The sequence below is a fragment of a genome, unplaced genomic scaffold, assembly GCF_019419815.1.
Source record: "Pyrus x bretschneideri cultivar Hongxiangsu unplaced genomic scaffold, Pyrus_bretschneideri_v1 Contig3, whole genome shotgun sequence".
In the NCBI taxonomy this organism is placed as follows: Eukaryota; Viridiplantae; Streptophyta; class Magnoliopsida; order Rosales; family Rosaceae; genus Pyrus; species Pyrus x bretschneideri.
Genome location: NW_025999612.1, coordinates 8,917,414 through 8,942,324, shown reverse-complemented (window position 1 = coordinate 8,942,324; position 24,911 = coordinate 8,917,414). Strand labels below are relative to the sequence as shown.

General features: G+C 38.1%; 2 protein-coding genes across 8 annotated transcripts; one reads left to right on the top strand and one right to left on the bottom strand.

The window, feature by feature from the left end:
* Positions 1 to 73: 73 nt before the first annotated feature.
* On the bottom strand, positions 74 to 5,507 carry LOC103926752 (protein STICHEL-like 2). Of its 7 annotated transcripts, XM_048589185.1 has the most exons (10): positions 5,166 to 5,506; positions 4,873 to 5,029; positions 2,870 to 4,564; positions 2,547 to 2,766; positions 2,062 to 2,232; positions 1,732 to 1,920; positions 1,275 to 1,533; positions 786 to 1,187; positions 648 to 705; positions 74 to 489 (listed from the first exon to the last, which is right to left on the bottom strand). In XM_048589185.1, exons 3-10 carry the CDS (start codon positions 4,454 to 4,456, stop codon positions 415 to 417), a joined length of 2,961 nt encoding a protein of 986 aa, XP_048445142.1. In that variant the 5' UTR covers positions 4,457 to 4,564; positions 4,873 to 5,029; positions 5,166 to 5,506; the 3' UTR covers positions 74 to 414. The 7 variants fall into 7 exon arrangements, with proteins under 7 accessions (XP_048445142.1, XP_048445137.1, XP_048445136.1 ...); XM_048589180.1 differs by having other exon boundaries at positions 786 to 1,533; positions 4,797 to 5,029; positions 5,166 to 5,507; XM_048589179.1 differs by having other exon boundaries at positions 786 to 1,533; positions 5,166 to 5,507.
* Positions 5,508 to 10,774: 5,267 nt separating this feature from the next.
* Positions 10,775 to 12,667, top strand: LOC125479700. Its single transcript, XM_048589422.1, has one exon. The coding sequence runs from the start codon at positions 10,775 to 10,777 to the stop codon at positions 12,665 to 12,667; it is 1,893 nt and encodes a 630-aa protein (XP_048445379.1).
* The last annotated feature ends 12,244 nt before the right edge of the window (positions 12,668 to 24,911 follow it).

Here is a 24,911-nt window from a genome sequence, read left to right as displayed (position 1 = left end):
TGCTTGTATTTTCTCATTTGAATAGAAAAGGGGACCGAAACCTTGATTTAATGATGTATACAGAGCAAAGGCATTGTAATGAATGTTCCCTTGCATTAGAAGTAAAAATATCACTAGACTGAGAGTTAGTAGGGTACACACCGGTTGAATAGTACTGTTTTCGTAAGCAAGGCATGTACGAAACCAAAGTAGAAACACTTACTAGATCGGAGAAGAAACAGTTCTTGCTATATACTCTATATAAAACCCTGAATCCGGGTCCTGAAAATATCTCTTACATCAATGACAACCTCCGCAGACTGCAAAATATAAACCTACAAAAAGAAATATGCGATACATGAAGTTCTTTTGAGCTCCTCTGCAACCGTCATGATAAATTATGGTTATTTTCTCTGGTGCTCCTACTTTGTAGAACTACTTAGCAGTTGCGCAGGGAAGAACCCAACACCCTCGGTTCAAATGTTGTCGCTTATGTCTCAACTGCAAGGCCTGCAGATTTAACACGCTTGAATTAGGCAGACCTTATCTCATCAAGTATGCAGTGAAAGAACATCTTGTCCCTTGTTTTTGGTCCTAAAACTTCAACGAAAAATCAATTTAAAATTTTCAACATACGATTAGTACAGTCCTGTAGTTTTTTACTATACCTTTCCCGAGTGAAGCGTTGGGGTTCTCCAACAGAGCATGGCTGAATTCTTCTTCAGTCTGCAGTTAAAACAAGAAGAATCTCAAACCCAAAGTTTAAGGGCACCAACATATGGAAAGAAGACTACAGCAACACTTACACATTCTCGTTTATACAGCTGTCAGTGTTGTTACAAGCACCGCTGCAGAAAACATATGAATCATTTCCCACGAGACACGTACCAAAAGATGTCTTGCTTGGGCTAGATGATGCAGTCTTGTTATGTTGTTTGGTGCAACAGGTCGTCTGAGAAGCATTTGACGAACTGAACTTCTTTTGAAGCCTCATCAGAGTTCTAGGAAAACAATTTGGTTGATGTTCAGGTTCTTCAAAAGATAAAACATGGCATTCATGGTTGCTTCCCTCTTCGTTAGAAGAATCAACCACTAACCCAGGTATCTTTGACATATCATCTTCAAATGATCTGTGGGATGGGGCGGTCCTTGTGCTGAGTATATTTCCTTCGCTATTTCTCAAAGTACTTACCACCACCATTCTGTCACTGCAGTTATTTGGCATTTGATAAGAACACTCAGAGGAGCAAGGTAAAGTAGGTCGGTGACTAAACATGGGCCTTTCAGATGTGTACCTAGAATAGTCTGAATCAGTTCCACGTTCGGTAGATGATTGTGACTTCTGCTGCATTCTGCGGGAACAGCTGAACAACCTAAAAGATGACTTCTTCACTTTCGCATACTTGGAATCAGAAGCACAAGGTACAAGATTGATCCTGATCTCCACATTGCAACCACATATAGATTGAAGTGAATTTGCAATGATCTTCCACGACTTCTCAGCCTTTGATATATAATCAGGATGGCAGAATTCCAATTCAGCTATTGCTAAACCTACAATTAAGCATTAGAGGTGAGAACAATTTGCACATACACAAATGTCATATAACAAGCCAAACTACGAAGATAAAGTTGATGATTTGAGATGATCTTGATTTCCATCTTCCTCTGGTTTTTATATATGTTTCATGTGGTTTGTACCAGAATTTGAAGATCAAGGATTATTTACTAGATATTACTAGACGAATGTACCTTGACCAAGAAGCAAGGAAGACAATTTTCCTTGTTTCTTCAGAAAATTCTTGAGTGAATTGGATAGGCATAAATCTGTAGCTCTCTTCCATACGGCTTCCAACTTTCCATCACTATCCTTCTGCATGCGCAACTTGTCTGGTGTATTTAACTTGCATGAACAAGTGGCAAGATTCTTGAAGCTGTCCGCTGTGGATGATGTACCATCAGAATAATAGCAAAATATATGAAAGTTCAGCCATACTAACTAGAGTTTATGGAAAAAGAAAAGCCTATCACGAACGGAATTAAAAGGAAGATATTTGTCAGTCAAGCTAATGCCTTGCGTACTTCTGAAACACAATTTTGTACCATTTCCATCCGAGGAGGAAGACACCACAGAGCTTAGCTGCAGCAGAGCTGCAGTAAGCCATGTCGTTTGATTTTTGGACACCCTTAATTGCTTCTCAGTTTCGGAGAATACTCTCAATGCAAAGGTCAGTTTCTGCAAGTCCGCTTCAGCTGTGAAGAAGAAAATTGAGAGAACAGCACCTTAGTATAAGCATATAATCATGAGATGACAGAGAGTAATTGACAGCAGAAGGCATGACGATTAATCAACAAACATTAATAATGTAGCAAAACAATTGTTGGACTGCCTGAAAACCATTAATAATTAATTTCCTTGACCATTACTCATGAGTCATGACCAAAATCAAACAAAACTTAGGGTCTTAGAAAGCATGCTCAAAGAACTTCCATTTCCTGTATAAATTTTGTAGGGAGCTTTCGGAGAGTAAGTGACAATATTACAAGCGCAATCTTAAACAACTTACAGGTGTGCCTGCTACAGAACTTTTTTCGGACTTCAGAAGCATTGTCCTGACATTTACCAGCAAGAATGTCCATAACAAGATTTGCCATCTGTGATATCAGTTGCATAGGATCAACCCGAGATCTCATCAACTCCCTGGCCTTTATTACTGTATTAGAAGTGTCGGATGACAATGCCATATCTAGCAAACCCAGTAATTCATCATCCGAGATGGCTCCAATCTGCATTACAATAACAGGGAAATTTTCCTGTAAATACTGGATAAATAGAATGCGATATATATAAAGTAAATAAATGAATAAAAATAGACTGCCAAGCACTCACAAGCTCGTATGCCAGGCCCATTGTGACTTTTTTGCCAAGCAAACTTAGCTGATCAAGCACCATCTCTGCATCCCTAAGTGAACCGTTTGATTTGGCAGCAATAAAGTCTACAGCACCCTGATCAAATTCAAGACCCTCTTCAACACAGATTCTCCCTAATCTGCTTGCAATATCAGCGTCCTTAACCTTTGGAAAGTGAAATCTTTGAGACCGTGAAACTGCACTTCGGGGAAGCTCATTGACGTCGGGAGTGATCATCACGAAGACAACATGTTGAGAAAGGTTATCTATGCTATTCAAAACCGTTGCCCATGTTTCCCCATGCATCAGGTGGCACTCATCAATAATCAAAACCTTAAACCGTGATGAAAGTGGAGGAAGAGCTGCATTCTTAATAAGAGATCTAACCCTGTCTCTTCGATTGATTCTCACAGAATCAACTTCCTTGATGTCCCCACTCCTTCCAGAAAAGTACAAAACACATTCACAGCAGAGACCACATGGCCTATGCTCCTCATGCGAAAGGCAATTTAGCGCAGCAGCAAAAATCCTTGCGGCAGATGTCTTTCCTGTACCACGAGGGCCATGGAATAGATAGAATGAGGCTATTCTTCCTCTAGAGATAGCTCCCAAAAGAGACCTCGCTACTACGTTTTGTCCCACCAATTCATTAAAAGATTTTGGCCTGAATTTCTGACTCAGACTCCTAGGATATGGACTCCTTTCATTGCCAATGTGTTTCAAGCTCTTCTGTTCATAAAGCACACTCTCATCTGCATTCTTGTATAACAAAGGAAACTCATCTATGTTGAAAGGGAGGTTAGCTCCTCTGAATCGAGGGGTTCTTGACCAGCAGCAGTTGACCTCACAACTAGGACGGTTGTGATCAATGGCATCAGCCTCTTCATTTACTAATAAAGATGCACTATGGCTTGAAAGAGCATCACTTGCTGAGCGGCATGGACTGCAAACTTTACGAAAATTACCAACTTCCCTGGACGAATTTACATTATTTTTGCGTTGTGATTGTCTCTTTGATGCAATCTGATCTGTTCTTTCTAAATGCAATGATCTACCAGCTGCTTCATAATCCCCATCCTCCAAAGGGTTGACGCGTGTCAAGGCCAATCCTTTATCCATTTGACTGCCGCAGTGTCTATCACTGAGTGATTTATTTCCATACACATCTTCCTTATCTGATCCTGAAAAATCAAATTCTTCAGCTTGTTTGCTCCTAACCAGACGACTTCCTGTATTTCCAATCCACTCTGAATTCTCATGCAAGATCAACCTAGATTTTCCCAAAGCACAATCTAATTCAAAATCATCTATGCAATCCCCTCCTTGTCCATACAGACCCGGATTCTTTGATCTAAAAGAACGATGTTTGTCAGAGCCACCTTGGAAACTATTCATGAACCGCACAGAAATGTCATTATTCGAATTCGTTTCCCAGTTCACATTCTCAACCAAGGCAGAGTACTTGCACATAGAATTAGTATCAGGATCCCTTAGAGACCTCACCCTCCTCAGTTGCCCGAGAGTTTTCGAGATAGGAATATCAACAGAATGTCGCCTCCCATCCATCTTTTTCCCAATCAAAAACCAACAATCAAACACAATAACTCAAAAGAAATTCCAAAATTCACCCGCCAAACTCAAACTTCAGCACCCAAAAGAAGCTGCATTCCCAACCTGAGAGAGGCAAGCCAACAATACACACATTAAAAAGGACACCAGAAAAAAACTCGAATAAACAAAACCGGTCAAGAATCGCGGTAGCCTTGATTTCGCAGAGAACCATAAACCACAAAACTGGAAACAGAACATACACACACACACACACACACACACACATATATATATATATATATTATATCAGCATTGCCATATTAGAAAATAAAGTTCAAAACTTGAGCATTTTTACCGAAATACAGAACAATGCAGCACCCTTTTGCTACAGAATAACACCATGAAATTCAGAAAAGCCACTTTCGTCCTACCTCTGGATACCAAAACCAAAACCCCAGAAAGCCATTCCCAAGAAAAAGCATCAAAAACTCACTGCTGACTACTCCATTGTCCGTCCCACCAAAACCTGCAATCCCATTCCCATTAGTCCACAACACCATCATCCATTCCAGCTCACCACTACACAGTCTAGAGAGAGAGAGAGAGAGATGTAGAGAGAGAAAAAAGTCAAAGAGAGAATCTTAAAATTCAAAATCTGAACAAAAAATACAATAAAAATATTCGAAGGCAAACAAAAAAGGACAAAGTTTGAGCGAACCCAAACCTCCGAATTAGAAATTAATCTTCACCCACTTCGAAATTTGGGAAATTTTTCAAATGGGCAAGCGCAAAAGTCGGAATAGAATAAAACCCTAAACCCTAAAAACAGAGGGGGTCTCGGTGGTTGAGCTCCGTGGAGGAGCAGCAATAGGTAGGGGAAGGCGGTAGAGGGGCGGTCAGTGGCAGAGTTGTAAATGCGGTGAATGGGAGGGGCGGTTAGGTTAGGGAGTGCCATTTTGCTTGTTTGGGAGGTGCCGACGTGGACAGCGAGGAGAGGACAGAGATAAATTTGGTCAGAAATTTTCTGTTGCTTGTTGCAGAGTTTATGTGTAGACAGAGAGGAGAGAGAAAGAAGAGAGAGAGATAGAGAGTAACGTAGGTCTGCTTGTCAGTCTCGGAAACTGAGACATTGAAAGGGGTGTTTTGGTAATTTCGTACTAGGCGGTTTTAGTTAGTTTGGTCCCGGGAAAAAGCTGTATCTAGAGGTAGATTCCGTTGGGTATCCTTTTGGATTTTTCCCACGCGCATGAGTGGCGCGTGTTTTTCCATTTTGGTCTGTTTGCTTCCCGGGAAAATGGAGGAAAAGTCAGCAAAGTTTGAATTATTTGAGAGTCTGTGAGTATACAGTAAATTGAGGTGATTTTTTAATACTACAAATATAAAAGTATTTGAGACTTTATGTAACATAGCCCCTGTTGAATTTGAGGAACAAAAATAGTAAATTTTACAGGATTCAAAACGAAATCTTATAGGAAAACGTGAAATTTGTCAACTTTTTAAAATTCTTCAAAGTAAATTTCTAGTTGAATATATATGAATGTATAAATTTCTTTAAAATTCTAATTGAATATACCCGAATTTATAAGGATTTTAATAAACTATCTTAAAATTTTAATTAAATACACGTTCATTTCAGAGAAGACGTTTTAGTTAAAATAGTCTTTAAAATTGGCATAACTCTTTACTTTTGTCTATGAGATTAGAAATCGATAGAACTGTCCTTTAGTTTGTCCAAAACATTTTAACCATTCAGTCAAAATTCTTCATTAAATAAAAGATAAAATGACACAAATACCCTAAATTTTTGTCAATCATTTTGGCCAATTTTTTTATTAGTTTGAGTGTATTTTTATCTTTGTGGTCCTTATTTAATAGAATTTTTCATAAAATGATTGATAGTGGACAAATTCAGGGACCACCTCTATTGATTTTAAATCTCAAATAACAAAGTGAGAAGTTATGCAAATCTTAATGACCATTTTGGATTAAAAAAAAAAAAAGAAACCTTTAGAAAATAACTTAAAATTCTAATTGAATACTCCTAAATTTTTTAAAAAAAATTTAATAATTTATCTTAAAATTATGATTGAAATTTGAATTTCAAAGAATCACCAATCTAAAATATCAAATTTATTTGTTTCACTTAGATATAGGATTAAAAGCATTTTCATACCACATAATTCATCTCATCCACTTTTTGATTAGATAAAGTTCACCAAATCATATGCTAACCCATCAATTTTAAACACAAGATTACATGATCACGTTGCGTCGTGTCACAACTTTACTACTCGAGTTAAACATATTGGCATAGTTTTAACACAAGCATGGTTACCACCTCGAAGTCGAAGGCGTTTCAACTTAAGACTAACTTGCTAACTTCGTTTTCGTTCTCTAGTTGTTTGTCAAAAAATTCTCGCTACATTTTCCAACCAACCAAAAAGTTTCTGATATTTGTTGTTTTGAGTAACAAAAAAATGAGAATCACTAGATCTTGTTGAAGGATCCTAAGTTATGACCGATAGAGAGTACTATTGTACTTGTAGAAAAAAAAAAAAAAAAAAAAAAAAAAAAAAAAACAGATACAAAGCTTGTTTGAAAGTTATTATAGAATGATTGTAAACGTTTTTGGTGAAAATGTTTTCAAACCAATCCTTAATAAAAATTCAAGTAAATATTAAAAAAGCACTTTAAGTGCTTCCTATAAAAAATACATTTCTGATGCTTCTTTCAGAAATCACTTAAAATATTTTGAAACCCAAAATCAATTTCACAAAAAAAAAAAAAAAAAAAAAACAATTTCAATCATTTTAAAACACTTTCAAACAATGGCGGAGCCATATGAAGGCAAAAAAAGGCCTAGACCAATCCTGAAATTTGATAATATATATTGTTTGCTAATGTTTTCAATAAATAGCTTGTAGTGCATTAGTAAGTGTAGTTCGAAACATCCAGAGGCCTTGGGTTTGAGATTTTATGAGTGTGTGAGAAGTAAAAATAAATGTGTGAATAGCAGACTTCCAAATTTTTCATGCCAATAAAAACCCCTCATGAGAGTGATTTCTAGCTCCGCCGCTACTTTCTAACGAGCCCGTATTAACCCGTTTTGTATTGACATGTCATGAATGTAAAAAGTACCACAAGAAACGCTAGTAGTAAGGGCAATAAAAATTTGCATCTAAGAGCAAATATCTTGAAAAAAAGCCTGGCAATGAAAATGGAGAAAATCCTGTCAGTCAACCACATCCTGCATCTCACAAGAGCAAGATCCATGGCATTGACAATGGCAGCTACGGTTATACAACTCTTGCTCCTCCTCCGCATCTCCAACCACCGTTAACGGTTGCGAATTTCAAGACCGAGAGAGCCACAATGATGACAAGAATCAACATGAGACCCCCAAATTCGATCCGAATGAGGGGCTTGAGTACCACCAGTGATCAGATTCCGAACAAGGATTCACCCGTCGCACCTTTAGCTGGTAACCCCTGCCATGATCTCTCTTACAACGTCGTCGAACCATACGAGTGCAAATCCGAAAACAAGAAAAACTTAGAGAGAGAGGCCGAGGTGGACGCTTTGTGTGTAGATGTCACATCCCGGCCCGGGCCCCCACCACAACCCAGGCCCGATCAGCCACCGTAGCACGATATTATCCGCTTTGGGCCCCTACCACGCCCTCACGGTTTTGTTTCTGGGAACTCACACGAGAACTTCCCGATGGGTCACCCATCCTGGGAATGCTCTCGTGCGCTACTCGCTTAATTTCGAAGTTCCTACGGAACCCGAAGCCAGTGAGCTCCCAAAAGGCCTCGTGCTAGGTAGGGATGAGATATAAATATAAGGATCAGTCCCCTGGGCGATGTGGGATGTCACAATCCATCCCCCTTAGGGGCCCGACGTCCTCGTCGGCACATTTCCGGCCAGGGATAGGCTCTGATACCAAATGTCACATCCCGGCCCGGGCCCCCACCACAACCCGGGCCGGATCCGCCACCGTAGCACGATATTGTCCGCTTTGGACCCCTACCACGCCCTCACGGTTTTGTTTCTGGGAACTCACACGAGAACTTCCCGATGGGTCACCCATCCTGGGAATGCTCTCGTGCGCTACTCGCTTAACTTCGGAGTTCCCAAAATGCCTCGTGCTAGGTAGGGATGAGATATACATATAAGGATCAGTCCCCTGAGCGATGTGGGATGTCACAATCCACCCCCCTTAGGGGCCCGACGTCCTCGTCGGCACATTTCCGGCCAGGGATAGGCTCTGATACCAAATGTCACATCCCGACCTGAGGCAGATCACTTCCCGGCCCCGCTTCCACTACCGTAGCACGATATTGTCCGCTTTGGGCTTACCATTCCCTCACGGTTTTGTTTTTGGGAACTCACGAGCAACTTCCCAGAGGGTCACCCATCCTGGGAGTTCCTACGGAACCCGAAGCCAGTGAGCTCCCAAAAGGCCTCGTGCTAGGTAGGGATGGGATATACATATAAGGATCAGTCCCCTGGGCGATGTGGGATGTCACAGTAGATAGCAGACTTCTAAATTTTTCATGCTAATAAAAATCATTTCTGACTTCGCCACTGTTTTTAAGCAAGCCCGTATTAAGAGGATGTATTTAATTAAGAATTTGAAATATTTTAATGGATTTATAAATCCATAAATTTTTATGAAGTTTAACTGATTTGTAGAGATTTTACGTAAAATTTTAATTCAATTTTCTCGAAATCTCATGGGGAGAGATGAGATTTGTATATGCTTAAAATACACTACAAAATCTCTTCAATTCCCTCTAATTCCTCAACTTTTCCAAATTCTTTAAATTCTAATTCTAATTGAATACACTTGGAATGTTATAAACTTCTTTAAAATTATTATTTAATACACCTAGATTTCTAAGGATTTTAATAAACTATCTTAAAATCTTGATTGAATACACATTAAAGTTCAAATAATCACTTAAAATTGAATACCCTATATTCATTAAATGAATTAAAATCCTTCAACATTCCTATTCAATACAACCCCCTAATTTTTTCGAAAAAGTATTGTCATGTCATGATGGCATTACCAAAAAAGTAAACACCCACCTACATATTTTACTCCTCTACATAGCAATGGGGAAGACGGCCTCTTCACTGCGCATTGCACCTATATTTTGATACATATATGACTTTCAACTTTATAGGTCCAGATACCTGCTCGCATAGCGAGTAGTACGGCGAAAGATAAGAGGGTTGTTCATAGTGTTGGTATTTATGAATCATTGGCTTTCCTTTTAGCTAAATTGCACGAGCCGTCGATGGGGAGTAGGTTCCTGTGTGCCCTGATATTGATGATGAAAAAACAGAAAATATAATTTCAAAAAAATGGTAAGTGTCATGTGAAGGAGTCAAAAGGTTGAAGTGTAAATGTTAGTTCAAAGGTTTACTAGCATTTTTCTTTAACGACTATGACGGTGATATTCTCATACACTCACTTTTTTACCTATTAGTTGTCGGATCAAATGATTTAAAGAGAATTGAAGGACATAAATCAACAAAAAATGTGTAGAATATAAAAAGTACTACAAGAAACGCTAGTACTAAGGGCAATAAAATTTTGCATCTAAGAGCAAATATCTTGAAAAAAAGCCCCCCAAGGAGCAGCGGAAGTATATTCGCATCAACGTTGTGTAGCTATTGTTATTAATCGTGCGACCAGGTGCTAGAGGGGAAAGGGTGCAGCCGACGGAGAGGAAGGAGGAAGGGATGGGGGTGGGGTGACAGCAGTCACGGCGGTGGATGACGGGTGAGTGGTGAAGATGTGAAATTGTAGGAGAAACTCTGCTACAACATGGAGTTTTTTGATGAAATTGTAGGATAAAATCTGCTAAACCATGGAGTTTTTTGGTGAAGTTGTGTCGCCATTGTTACTAATCTCTTCTCTAGTGATGGAGTCTCTCCTAAACTCTCTCCCCTCTTATTTTAAACGGTTACGATTAAATCATGAAACATTTTTTGTTGACTTTTTATAGAAAGAGATGAACGAAAAAGATAATGTGAGAGGATGAAAGAGGATTAAAAAGGGAGAAAATCCTACTTTCTCCGTTGATAAGGAAATATACACTAATTTCTCCTCAAAATTTTCTTTCGTTTCTCTCTGTTCCATCTTGGTTTCTCTTACTCTCTACTTTATTTTCAACATTACGGAAATAATTATCTTTTTTTATAGTATTCAAAAAATAAAAGATAATGAGGAATTTAAACGGAGCAGGCAATTGCTTGACGTCCAAGTATTTAGTTCTATATTAAAAACGAAAAGGATGCCCATTCGTTGTTATCAGGAAAATGGAGAAAATCCTGTCAGTCAACCACATCCTGCATCTCACAAGAGCAAGATCCATGGCCTTGGCAATGGCAGCTACGAGTTATACAACTCTTGCTCCTCCTTCGCAGCTCCAACCACCATTAACGGTTGCGAATTTCGGGAACGAGAGAGCCACAGCGATGACAAGAATCAACATGAGACCCCCAAATTCGATCCAAATGAGGAACTTGAGTACTACCAGTGATCAGATTCCGAACAAGGATTCACCCGTCGCACCTTCAGCCGGTAACCCCTGCCATGATCTCTTTTACAACGTCATCGAACCATACGAGTACAAATCCAAGAACAAGAAAAACTTAGAGAGAGAGGCCGAGGTGGACGCTTCATGTGCATATCTGAAGCAACTGCTGCCGCTGGCCTGGTCCCATGATCCCTTGACCACCCTCAAGATCATTGCTCACCTAATTCACGGCAGACTTTATTGGGAAGGGTTTTACACGGCGGCATACTGGCTCCACCACAACCACCCCAAGACCCTATTGTGCTACGCAACATTTGCCAAGTCGATAGGGGAATTGTTTGAACTTCCGGAGATTCTGTACCGTCTTCTAGAAGACCAAGACGGGAGAAGGGGGAGTGAGAAGAAGACCCTCGCCATGGCCAAGAAAGCTATTGAGAGGTACAAGCGTGACCCGGATTATAAGTTGTTATACGACGAGGTCACGGATGTTTTTGCAGAATCCTTGAAGTCTGATCTTGAAAAATTGAAGCAGCAAAATCTTAAGCGTGAATATCATGGTGATTATTTTGATGATAGTGATGATGATGATGATGATGATGAGAACTGTGAGAAGATAAGTGATGCTGCATACAGTTGCGTTTTCAACCGCCACTATACCTGGGTCCCAATCCGCGCCACTTTTCTGTGTGAAAACATTGCAAGGAAGGTTTTCCCGCAGGAATCATATCCAGTATACCAAGGTGCTAAGGAGGCCGATTACACAAGAAGAGTCACCGACCGGCTTAGGAAGGAGTTTTTGAATCCCTTGGAGAAGTACTACAGCTCTATTAGCACCCATATGGGATTTGGAAGGATGCCCCTTAATGTTGAAAAGTATTTGGAGGAGGTGAAAGCCGACAAGTCCAAGATTGTGGCCAATGCTTTACTTCCACATGAGGTCCTACGCTATGTGAATCATTCGAATTTAAGGCAAGCAGCTGAGCTTCAGTGGAAGGCGATGGTGGAGGACATCTACTTAAAGCAAGGGAAATTCAAAAACTGCTTGGCTGTATGTGACCCTGGCAAGACATGGATAAGGGGGCTCCAGGAGGATGTGTCATCTGCGTTGGGAATTTTGGTTTCTGAATTGAGTGAAGAGCCATGGAAAGGAAAAGTGATCAGTTTCAGTAAGTCGCCTGAGCTGCATCGGATACAAGGGGATGAATTTAGGTACAGGTGCGAGTTTGTTAAAAGGATGGACAGCAACAGCTCGACTGATATCAAGAAGGTGTTTGATTTGATTCTCGAGGTGGCTGTGAATGAGAATTTGGAGCCAGAGCAGATGATCAAGAAGGTGTTTGTGTTCAGTCACCAAGTCTTTAAAAAAGAGGATTATCCCTATGGTGACTGCTGCTCGAAGTCGGATTATAAGGCAATACAAAGGAAGTTTACAGAGAAAGGATATGGAGATGTGGTGCCACAATTAGTGTACTGGAACTTGGCAGGTAAATTCTTTCATGATGACGGAAGGCCATTGATCCCTTATACACAACCAGGGGTGACGACAGTGTGCGATTTTTCCAAAAAATTGCTCAAAACTTTCTTGGAAAATGATGGGGAAATTGGCCCGGACAAGGTCATGGAAGCCGCCATATCCGATGAAGAGTACCAGCAGCTGGCTGTAATTGACTGATCTACTGTAATTTTTAGTGGGATAGTATGAGAGAGGCTTAAATTTTACGTATTTTTTTCTTTGACAATAAATTATGGTGAATCATATCAGCTTTAACCTCAGTAAATTATAATTCCATGTTCTTTGTTTAGCTGAATGAAATTTTTTCGAGTTGTATCATTTGCGAATTGCTTATACGTGTTTATGTTTTGGCAGATTACATTTTATATGAATGTCGGGCAGAAAGAGGGACTTGTGTTGGAAATTACACATTATGATTTGTATGAATAGTTGCATTGTTCCACATGCAAACATGATGCCAAGTAGTGAAGAACTAACGCTTTTGGTTTGAAATATTGTATATTTCTGATAGGTCACATCTTCTCATCAAACAGTGCAATGGGTTCTACATAAACCCAAAGACACCAAGACGTGCACATAGAGAATTAGGGAGCCAACTCTTAAAAAGTAGTGAATCAAATTATGCAATTTGACTGCTTTTGATTTTTTTTGGTCGAATACTGCTTTGGATGTTGTTGTTGTTCCTATTTTAGCCTGCATAACAAATACTAAAATTAACAGCTTCCTTTTTTTTTTCGGAAAAAAAATTAACGGCTTCCTTTTGCTGGCGAAGTATAGAGGAGCTTAATTCTTAAAGGGAGAAGAACAACTCGTCATTCCAAAGGAATCCACCAAATAAATTAGAGTTTAGGTGATAGGAAGAAAATACTATTTACTAAACCAAGTTATGGTGTAATTAGTTTGGATTTTGAGGAATTTTAATAGATTTATAATTCCATAGATTTTGATCTAATTTAATTAATTTGTAGAGGTTTCATGAAAACTTTTGATGCAATTCTCTCAAAATCTCAAAGGAGAAGGTGCGACTTGTTGTTTAAAGTATTTTTAAAAGGCAAATATCTTGAAAAAGGTCCCTAAGGAGCAGTAGAAATATATATTCGCATCAAAGTAGTGTCGCTATTGCTATATTGCTATTAGGAGACTAAGATCATCTCCAGATCTTTGCCTCGGGAGCTGAGATACCCATTAATCCTGGCTATTAAATTTAGTCGTGCGGCCATGAAGCTAAGGGTGCAGGCGTTGGGAGAGGAAGGGTGAGGGTAGGATAACGGCAATCATGGCGGTGGGTGACTGGTGAGTGGTGAAGATGTGAAATTGTAGGAGAAAGTCTGCTACATCGTAGTGTTTTTTTGGTGAGGAAGAGGTTGATGATGAGCCCAACTTGGTCGTCGAATCCTTGCCACTGCGTACTTGGTTGGTGGAGGCAATCCTCACGTTGGAAACCACCGCCGGCGAGAATGGGAGAATAACAGAAGATGTGAAAGAGTGAAGGAGTGAGTCTTTGTTTTGCATGAAAAATAGAGAAAATTTGTGGCCGTAAAATGTTTCTCGGACGAGTATAATTAGTTTATCCCCAGGATACGCATATAAATGAACCGGAGAAGATCTCTACGCGTTATTAGGGACGAATGGCGTCAAATTTTTGCACCTATTGGTCTATCTGCCACTTTGGAAAGTCTTATATGAAAATATTCAACGAATAATTTTTTTTTCAACCATTTTAAGACCTGACCCAACCTAGGTTGAAGTAAAACTTAAAATTTTAAGTTCTAAACCTATCCCAACTTGCTTCAACTCTTAGGTCAAATATGAGTCTTAATCCAAAGCTCATTTTTGGGACAAATTTTGGCCAAAATTCTCTCGTGAGTTAGTGGGCTGTCCGACCATATATATGTATTCTCTTAGTTTTATATTTATAAATTCATTAAATCTAACGGCTAAGATCTAATATGACCAAATTCAATGGTAAAAAAAAGATTTAACAATCCAAATTTAAATCCAACCGCTAAAATTATTAAAAAAAACAAATTCATGTGTTTCATATTTTTTCAGAGTATCATGGTGTCGTTTAGTGGTTTTTCAATATTTATCGGAATCTAAATATTTTCGGTTAAAAAGTTTATAAAATTAAATTAGGATAGTCTACATAATTTTTTATTTTACCAAAAATTATCCTAAATTCATTTTTTAATAATCTTGGGCTAAAAATTTAACCCATAAAAATTGAAGCAGAAAAACTATTTTTAGGTTAAAACATAAATTTTCTCGGTTAAAAATTTTATATTTTAATTCAATTGTTATGGTGTGAGCAAATGTTTCCGCCCAAAATACTTCCCATGTATATAAAAAAAATTATACACACAATCAATAAAATATTATTTATTTGGATAACCCAATGCAATCTTCATCTTCTCCGGAAAAATTAACAAACCTTCTCTTCAATCCCTTGTTCTTAATCTTTGATGAAGTTGTGCGAAATAAATCTCGAAGCATGTTTATCATGAATCTAACTTCTTTAAATTACATTCTCTTAATTATATATTTTTTGGACTTAATGTTTAAGCGTATAACATTTAATAACACAACTTTAAACAATAATCTTTACTTTAGACTAAACCGAATTAGTTTAAGCAATTTCTTAAAGTATGAAAAAACCATGAAGTCCTTTATTAAATATTTCAAATAAAGATCTTAAAGCTCAAAATATATACTCAATACCAGTACATTGTATTCTAAATAAATTTGGTATAAATTGTCTTAATGAGTTATTTTGTTAGTTCAATTTTAGTACATTGATATTTTTACATTAAGATGAGGGAGTTCACATCATTCTAGCTATATGTATACATGGCTTATATTCACCATGAGCTTTAGTAATTTTTTTTTTTAGAGTGTATATTTTGAAGTATATTTTTCTTTTGGTATTTCAACCTTTGTAGAAATACAAACAAGCTATTATCAACTCTCAATAAACTTCCCCACTTTTCATAGTCAAGTTCTACTTAAGTTCAATTTCTTGAAGGCTGAAGTCACATTACTTCGAACTTGACAGTGACGATCAGTCGATTCAAGACTTACTATCATAAGGGACAGTCACTTATCTAGCAAAGTTAATCATCACGGAGAGTCTTCAACAATATGCTTTAATGGACATATAAGCGTGTTGTGTAGTTTTTCCTTCGACCAGATTTTTATTGCATTAGGTTTTTCTAGCAAGGTTTTAGCGAGACAACATTATTCGTGTTCAACAACTTATCAATGTGTCTTAAATTTTGCTCGATTTTTCTCCTTTACTTTGGTTTTGTCCCACTGGGTTTTCCAAACAAGGTTTTATCGAGATAACTATCATTGATTGGTCAACATCCAAAAGGAAGTGCTGTAAATATTATTTAGTATGTGATTGTTCATTTTTGAGTCAATCTGTAATATGTAATTAGTTGAGACATATTTTCTATATAAATCCCAACACATTTTCTATATAATTTCTCCTTCAATCTCTCTCTCAGATTCTCTTTATCTCTTTTGATCTCTGTTACTCCCTACTTTATTTTCAACATTATGGAGATAATTACCTTTTTACACACTCAAAAAATAAAAGATAATGAGGAATAAACGGAGCAGGCAATTGCTTGGCGACCAAGTCATTAATTAGTTTCTATTTAAAAACCAAATACATGCCCACTCGTTGTTATCAAATGGAGAAAATCCTGTCAGTCTACCACATTCCACATCTCACAAGAACAAGATCCATGGCGGCTCCAAATTATACAGCTCTTGCTCCTCCTCCACCGCTCCAACCACCGTTAGCGTTTCCGAATTTCAAGAACGAGAGAGCCATTTCTAGAGCCACAGCGAATACAAGAATCAACATGAGACCCCCAAATTCGATCCAAATGAGGGGTTTGAGTACTACCAGTGATCAGATTCCGAACAAGGATTCACCCGTCGCACCTTCCGCTGGTAACCCCTGCCATGATCTCTTTTACAAGGTTGTCAAACCATACAAGTACCAATACCGAACAAAGAAAAAACCCGGAGGCAGAGGCCGAGGTGGACGCCTCGTGTGCATATCTGAAGCAACTACTGCCGCTGGCTTGGTCCCATGATCCCTTGACCACCCTCAAGCTCATTGCTAACCTACTACACGGCAGATTCTTCTGGGAAGCGTTCTACACGGCGGTGTATTGGCTCCACCACAACCACCCCAAGACCCTATTGAGCTACGCAACGTTTGCCAAGTCGACAGGGAAGTTGCATGGACTTCCGGAGATTCCGTACAGCCTTCTAGAAGACCGAGACGGGAGAAGGGGGAGAGAGAAGAGCCTCGCCATGGCCAGGAAAGCTATTGAGAGGTACAAGCGTGACCCGGATTATAAGTTGTTATATGACCAGGTCACCGATGTGTATGCAGAGTGCTTGAAGTCTGATCTTGAAAAATTGAAGAAGCAAAATCTTAAGCGTGAATATCATGGTGGTTATTTTGATGATACTGATGATGACGAAGATGATGGTAACTGTGAGAAGGTAAGCGATGCTGCAGACAGTTGTCGTTCCGATCACCCCAATAGCGCGGTCCCAATCCGCACCACTTTTCTGCGTGAAAACACTGCAAGGAAGGTTTTCCCGAAGGAAACTATCCAGAATACCAAGGTGTTAAGGAGGACCATTACACGGGAAGAGTCACCGACCGGCTTCAGAAGGAGTTTTGGAGCCCTAAGACAAGTACAACCGCTCTACTCGCACCCATATGGGATTTGGAAGGATGCCCTTTAATGTTGAAAAGTATTTGGAGGAGGTGAAAGCCGACAAGTCCAAGATTGCAGCCAAGCTTTACTTCCACATGAGGTCCTACGGTATGGGAATCATTCGAATTTTAGGCAAGCGGCTGAGCTTCATTGGAAGGCGATGGTGGAGGACATCTACTTAAAGCAAGGCAAATTCAAAAACTGCTTGGCTGTATGTGAACCTGGCAAGACACGCATAAGGGGGCTCAAGGAGGATGTGTCATCTGCATTGGGAATTTTGGTGGCTGAATTGAGTGAAGAGCCATGGAAAGGAAAAGTGATCAGTTTCAGTAAGTCGCCTGAGCTGCATCGGATACAAGGGGATGATTTTAGGTACAAGTGCGAGTTTGTTAAAAGGATGGACAGCAACAGTGAGTGCAAGTGCGATTTTGTTAAAAGGATGGACAGCAACAGCTTGACTAATATCAAGAAGGTGTTTGATTTGATGCTCGAGGTGGCTGTGAATGAGAATTTGGAGCCGGATCAGATGATCAAGAAGGTGTTTGTGTTCAGTCACCAAGTCTTTAAAAGGGAGGATTATCCCTATGGTGACTGCTGCTCGAAGACAGATTATAAGGCAATACAAGGGAAGTTTACAGAGAAAGGATATGGAGATGTGGTGCCACAATTAGTGTACTGGAACTTGGCAGATAAATACTTTCATAATGACGGAAGGCCTACTCCCTTATACACATCCAGGGGTGACGATAGTGTGCGATTTTTCCATAAATTTGCTCAAAATTTTCTTGGAAAATGATGGGGAAATTGGCCCGGACCAGGTTATAGAAGCCGCCATATCTGATGAAGAGTACCAGAACTGGCTGTAGTTGACTGATCTACTACATTTTGTAGGGTGATGGTACGAGAGAGGCCTAAACTTTTACAGTATTTTTTTCGTTAACAAAAAATTATGGTGAATTACAATCAGCTTTAACATCAGTAAATTAAAATTCCATGTTCTTTGTTCAGTATTTTTTTTCGTTAACAAAAAATTATGGTGAATTACAATCAGCTTTAACATCAGTAAATTAAAATTCCATGTTCTTTGTTTAGCTCAATGAAAAAAATGTGTGTTCTATCATTTGCGAATTGATTGTACGTGTTGGATAGTGGCCAAAAATGCTTTCGGCTAGACAAAAATCCAAACAACTTTTGACTATAAAAAATTATAAAGAAAGAAGGTGGACAACACCTTTCCTTGTTTTGGGGAGAAAAAAAAGGAAAAGCATTTTTGTTTTTGTTCCCTTCAACACCCGTGGGTGTTGGTTCCATTTAATAGAAAAGTTTTGCCCTTGCAGCTATGTATAGAGTGAGGGGGAGATAGCTCATTTCGGTTTTGAAGAAAATAGAGAAGAAAGGAGAGAGCTCAATACTCTGCTGAGAAAAAGAAAGAAGCTGCAAGTAGAGAAGAGAAGCTGCTGCTTCATTCGGTTAGTAATCATCTACCAAAGTAGTTGTTGTTGTTGTAATAGCTTTGAGCTATATGTATAGAGAAGAAATTATTCATTATATTTCTTCCTCTATTTGTTTCTTTGGTGTGTGAGAGCTTTTGGGTGTATTGGGTTATTTGGGCTGTGAGATTGCCAACACTTTGTAAACTCCCATTTGGTTGATAATGGATTATTGGGTGAGCTCCTACTGCTCCGAGAACGTACTCCAGTTACACTGACTGTGGAGGAACCTTGTTAAAATCTTTGTGTCTTTTATATTTTGTTCTTGCATTTTCATTTGATAAATTTCATGTGGGCTAGCTTGAGTTGGTTCCAAAATTTTTGGTGCTATCCGAGCACAACAGTACGTGTTTATGCTTTGGCAGATTAAATTTTTTATGAACGTCTGGTAGACATAGTAACCTTGTAGGTTCTATAAGACCTCCATGGAACACACAGATGATCAGCAGTCACTCTCATGTCTCTGTCTTCAACTAGTGCAAGTTCAGCGGTTTAACGTGATCATTAATAAATGGTTTTGACCGTAGGTATCGTTGTATTAACTTTCCGTGCATCGGATTCTGTAAATGGAGTTGAACACTTCAATTTTAGTATGCAGACTGAACAAGAATTTGAACCTTCATATAAGTTCTTCAGTACATTGATGTGACTGATTGAGCTATATCTGCAGAGATGCTAAAAGGGGTCCAAATTCTCTGGTTAAAAAAGGATTCTTATAGCAGATTGTGGTGGTGTTTATTTGGAAGATCCTTCGGGAAAATTATGCAATTTTAGTGCTTTTGATGTTTTTTTGGTCGAAAACTGCTTTGGATGTTGTTGTTCCTATTTTAGCCTGCATAACAAATACTAAAATTAACGGCTTCCTTTTGCTGGCGAAGTATAGCTGTGGTGAGGAGCTTAATCTTAAAGGGAGAAGATAAACAAGTCGTCACTTTAAGGAATTCACCAGAGTTAAGGAATGGGAAGAAAATACTCTTCACTAAACCAAGTTTTGGTGTAATCAATTGGGATTTTGAGGAATTTTAATGAATTTATAATTCCATGAATTTCGATGTAGTTTAATTAATTTGTAGAGATTTCATGGGAAATTTTGATCTAATTCCCTTGAAATCTCATATGAGAGGTGAGATTTGAAAATGCTTAAAATACATTACAAAATCTGATCAATTGTATCAAATTCTTCAACTTTTTAAAATTCTTTAAAATCAATTCCTAATTGAATAATTTTAATAAACTATCTTAAAATCCTCATTGAATACACTTTGAATTTCATAGAGTCACTTAAAGAACAAAAAACTTGATTGCTACACATTTAGGGTTCGATATTCTAAATCTCTTTCCTTTTATTTAGATTGTTGAATGATTCCGGAATTTTGGGAATACAAAATGCCAACTAAGGTATTTATCCATGCGTACTTATAAGGGTATTAAATCAATTAAGGAGTCCTCGGAGATCAAGTGATCACCTTCTATATAAAATAACTAAATAAATATTATCAGAGGATGAGATCAGTGGACATGGCAAATATGCTCTCAGTAAGATCAGTTATGGCTCCTTATGCAACTTTTGTTCGTCCCCCAGAGCTCAAACTATCCAGACACCCTTTCGTCGATCCCGATTTCAAGAAGGCCACAGTCATGAGTCTCATGACAAGGATTAATATGATGAAACCTCTAAATCTAATCCCAGTTATGGGGTTGATTACTAGGAATCAATTAGATTCGATGCAAGTACTCGCGGCCAAGACCTCCGAGCCCTCCTCCGTCGATGGAAGTTTTAGTAATGGTAACCCCTTCCTTGACCTATTTCTCCACAAGGACACTGCGGAGGCATGTGGTATGCGTATAGAGGAACTGCTGCCGCTGGCCTGGTCACGCAGTCCCTTAACCACGCTCAAGATCATTTGTCGAATAATACAGGACTGGTCCCATGGCAAATATTACAGTGACGAAAGATTCTGCACCGTGATGTTTTAGCTCCATCCAAACCACCCCAAAACCCTAGCGAGGTGCAACATGGGGTCTATTGCCCGGTTGTTCGTGAGTTTTTATCAAATTTTCAATCTTCTGAGTGCTCATCTAGTTTTGAAAGAGGAACGCCGGTAGATTATCGAGGAAGTAGCTTGATTATAATGGGTAAACAGGATGACATAGAAGACCAAGATGTAGAAGGCCAAGACTTGAAGCAAAAGGTCGTCCAGAGGTACAGAAAGACCCGGATTATCGTTTCTTACACGAGTTTATTTCTGACCTTTTCGCCGAAAGCTTCAAGCCTTGAAGCAATCTAATATCAATGATCTTGATCACGATGAGTACTACTGGACTGAGATAACCGATGCTGCAGTCAGTTGCCTTTCCATGGCCATCAACTCTAGTGACCCGACTCTGCTTCTCGAGAGCATAGCGAAGAAAGTTTTCCCGCGAGAATCATGCCCGGAATACCGAGGTGTACTTAAGGAGGCCAACTACACACACTATCGTAGATCGGCTGAGAAAGGAGGTTTTGCTGCCCTTAGACAAGGCAAGCAAATCTCAAGGCTGGCCGGTCTACTACAAAAGGACCTAATAGTGTCAGTTGTTGCGTCGGTTTAATATTATATAGTGGCGAAAAAGAGATTTGCGACACTCACTGAAGATGATGTCGTATTTACTGTCGCTTATAAGCGTCATAAAATTTCTATGTCGCTTTTAAACCGACGTAAAAATTTAGTGTCGCTTATAACCGACATATATTTTAATATTTTTAAGTACTGGCGTCGCTTTAAATAAAATAGTGTCGCTTTTAAGCGACATAAACTATGGGTGTCGCTTCTAGGCGACACTAATTCTTGTTTTTAATATTTTAAATCCTGCGTCGGTTTTGAGCGACATATATTTTGAAAACCAGTGTCGGTTGTAAGCGACACATTGATGGTCTTTATATCCTCTCCCCCGTGTTTTCTTTTTCTTCTCTTGCACTTTTCTTACTCATTCTTCCAATTTTTACAAAGTCTCCCGTGTTCTCTCTCTTTCAGCTTCAAACTTCATTTGTTCCTCTTCATTTGTTCCTCTTCACAACAGTAAGTTTTTCTTATGAAATAACGGGACAAAAAATTTCGACGGTTATGTAGTCCCACTATAACTAAATTTTCTGTAGTTACTTATGTAAATATTGAGAAATTCTCTAAATACATTTAACTTGGTCGCAGAATCTCTACTATGATATCATTGTCAGCCATGACAATGCAAACTGGCTTACTATCTCCATTTTTGGACAAAAATAGTGCGTTTTTATATATAAGATAACAACATTTCTGTCTTCCACCTTTGCGTTCATGTCCTGAGGTCCTCATCTTATAATTAATTCGGTCGCACACAATTATATATACGTATGTGGTCAAAATGTTACAAGTTCATGACCCTGACAATCTTTGAGTTAATTAATTGACTTGATTAAAAATTGATACAACAAGTATTTTATGATCAGTGGAGTTCTATAAGGTAAACATGTGCTTTAGGTAGACATCTTATCTTACATATATCTTATAAAATAATTAACAATAACATATTTAGTACAAATGAATAGGCTGCGTTTCCTGAATGTTACATTGCACGTGATCAATATACGCACGCCTTTATAACATGCATGTAATAATATGTCTCGAGATATGCAGACAACGATTAAACTGATTTTATAATGTTCCATGCATCACCCACTCCGAGTATGTTTCATTTGCCCTCTTTAATTAGTCATGATCAAGTACATTTCCTCATTGCATGTGCTACCTTCCAATTTCGATCAAGGCTTCAACAACCACTATATATATATATAGTAGTTATTATCAACTATATTAATTACAATGGCAACCGTAATTTAAATAGGAGGTTTCTTTGGCAAGCTCCAAAAGCAATTGATCAACGTTATATACGTCTTTGCAAGGTTTTTTTTTTTTTTTTTTTTTAACTTTCTAATACTAGGGACAATTCTTTAGATTATCAAACACACTATTTCATTTGTGCCGAATATTCAAGCTTAAGACCTTGACAATTTAACAAGATAACATGAAGCACATGTGTTAGTGTACATAGGAGAATCTGATAGGATTCCAAGTCTTCTTGGGTTAGATTTTTCGTATTCCCTATGAACTTAGTTTACTTGTACGCCAAGTCACTATTATGCTCTAATATTATGAATAAAGTTGAAGCGATAAGTAACAAGAGAGTGACTCAACTCTTTTAAGCTTTCTAGGGTAATTAACTTTCCGATGTGGAGCAACTCTACATATCACCACACTTCCAACTTTGATTTGGGTTCAATGGTGCTTAATCCATTCTAGTAAATAACAACCAAATGTTATCAAAGTTATCAAAATAACAACAAATTAAAATAACAATTAGAGTGCAAAAAAAATTAATTTAACATAATATATTCTTATATTCCTAAATATTATAAGTTTACGTTATATTTAATATTGTTAATTTAACATAAATGCTTATAAATATTATTCATTCCATTTTCTCATAACAACTCAAATTATGTTCATCTAATCCATTCTAGTAAATAACAACAAAAAATTATCAAAATAACAACAAATTAAAATAACAATTACCGTGCAAAAAAAATTGATTCAACTTAATAAATTTATTTATTAAAATATTATATGAGATAACATAACTAATTATTTTTTAATTTTGGGTTAAACTTTTTTATTTTTTTTTGTTTTTGTTTTTATCCTTGTTCCTTTTTTTGTTTGTAAGTTAAAATTTTATTTTTATGTTGGGCGGGAGGTTTCCCGGTTTTTTTGCAGGGGAATGGGTTGGAAGATTTTGTCAGTGGCATGTCAACTCATGCTTGGACTGGTTTTAAGCGATGCAAAATTATACTTTCGAGACTAATTTTCTGTCGGACACAATTCCTATTTCGACGCAAATGTTTTCCTATTTCGACACAAACTTGCTCTTATTTCGACGTTAAGAAAACCTGTCAGGCTAACGTCGGTTAAAACCGACGCAATGTCACCTTATTTCGACGCAAAGTGACCTATGAAAACTATGTCAGACTTTCAGTCAAAACTATGTCAGGCTATGATATAGGTCGAATCAGATATAGTGGCGGTTTTAAGCGACACAAACCTGTGCTTACTTCGACGCCATGCAAACTAACGTCGGTTTTAAACGACGCACTAGGCCCTTATTTCGACGTTATGCTAGATAACGTTGGTTAAAAGCGACGCAATAGCAGGGTTTCTGTCAAAAGTGCAGGCAGGCTTTCTGTCAAAAGTGCAGGCTTTCTGTCAAAAGTATGTGAGGTTACGTGTGGGGAGGTTTAGTCAGTGACTGTGTTGGTTTTAAGCGACGTAATGTGTTCATATTTACTCTTCTTTCGACGCGAAGTTGTTATCCATATTAATCTTCTTTGTCTCCCTTCACTTCCGTGAGTCCACTTCTGTCTCTCGTCTCTATCCCCCATTTCTGGCTTCCTCTTTCCCCCATTTCAGCCATATTCCTTCTCCTTCCATTAAGTTTTGCAATGGATAATTCCCGTGAAGATCAACGTTCTGAGGAACTTCATTTGGAAGAGGACGAGGGGGATGCTGGTTCTTTTTTGAATTGTTATTAGTCTCAGTTTTTTTTTTTTTTTTTTTTTTTTGTGTTTGAACTATTATTATTGCTAATCTGAAAATATACATTTGTTTCCTTATTTTTAATTGTGTGTTTGTATTAACAAGGTACATCTCAACGGAGGCGTGGACCCTCAATTCCTAAATGGACGAAACAACTTTGTTCGTTTGATTCGTCCGGAAAATGCATTAGCGATAATGCTAGTGCTTTTTCAAAACATGTAGCAGCGGAGGTTAGGGACTATAGAAATTTGCCGTTGGAGAAAGATTGGCATAAGGTTACGGAAGAAGATAAGGAAGCTTTCTGGAATAGAATAAAGGTATATATGTTTTTATTTTTAGTTGAAAATAGAAGAATAGGTCAATGATTGTAATAATAATTGACTAGCGTGATTTTTTTTGTTTTTTGTTTTTATGTATGTAGGGAAATATTTTTTTTGAAGATGCAGATATGGTAAAAATGCCTTTGATCCGTCATATGACGCTTAAGATTGCGGAGCATGCGCACAAAGAGTTTAGAAATAAGTTAAAAAAAATATATTATACTAAAAGAGCAGAAGAGGTGCGC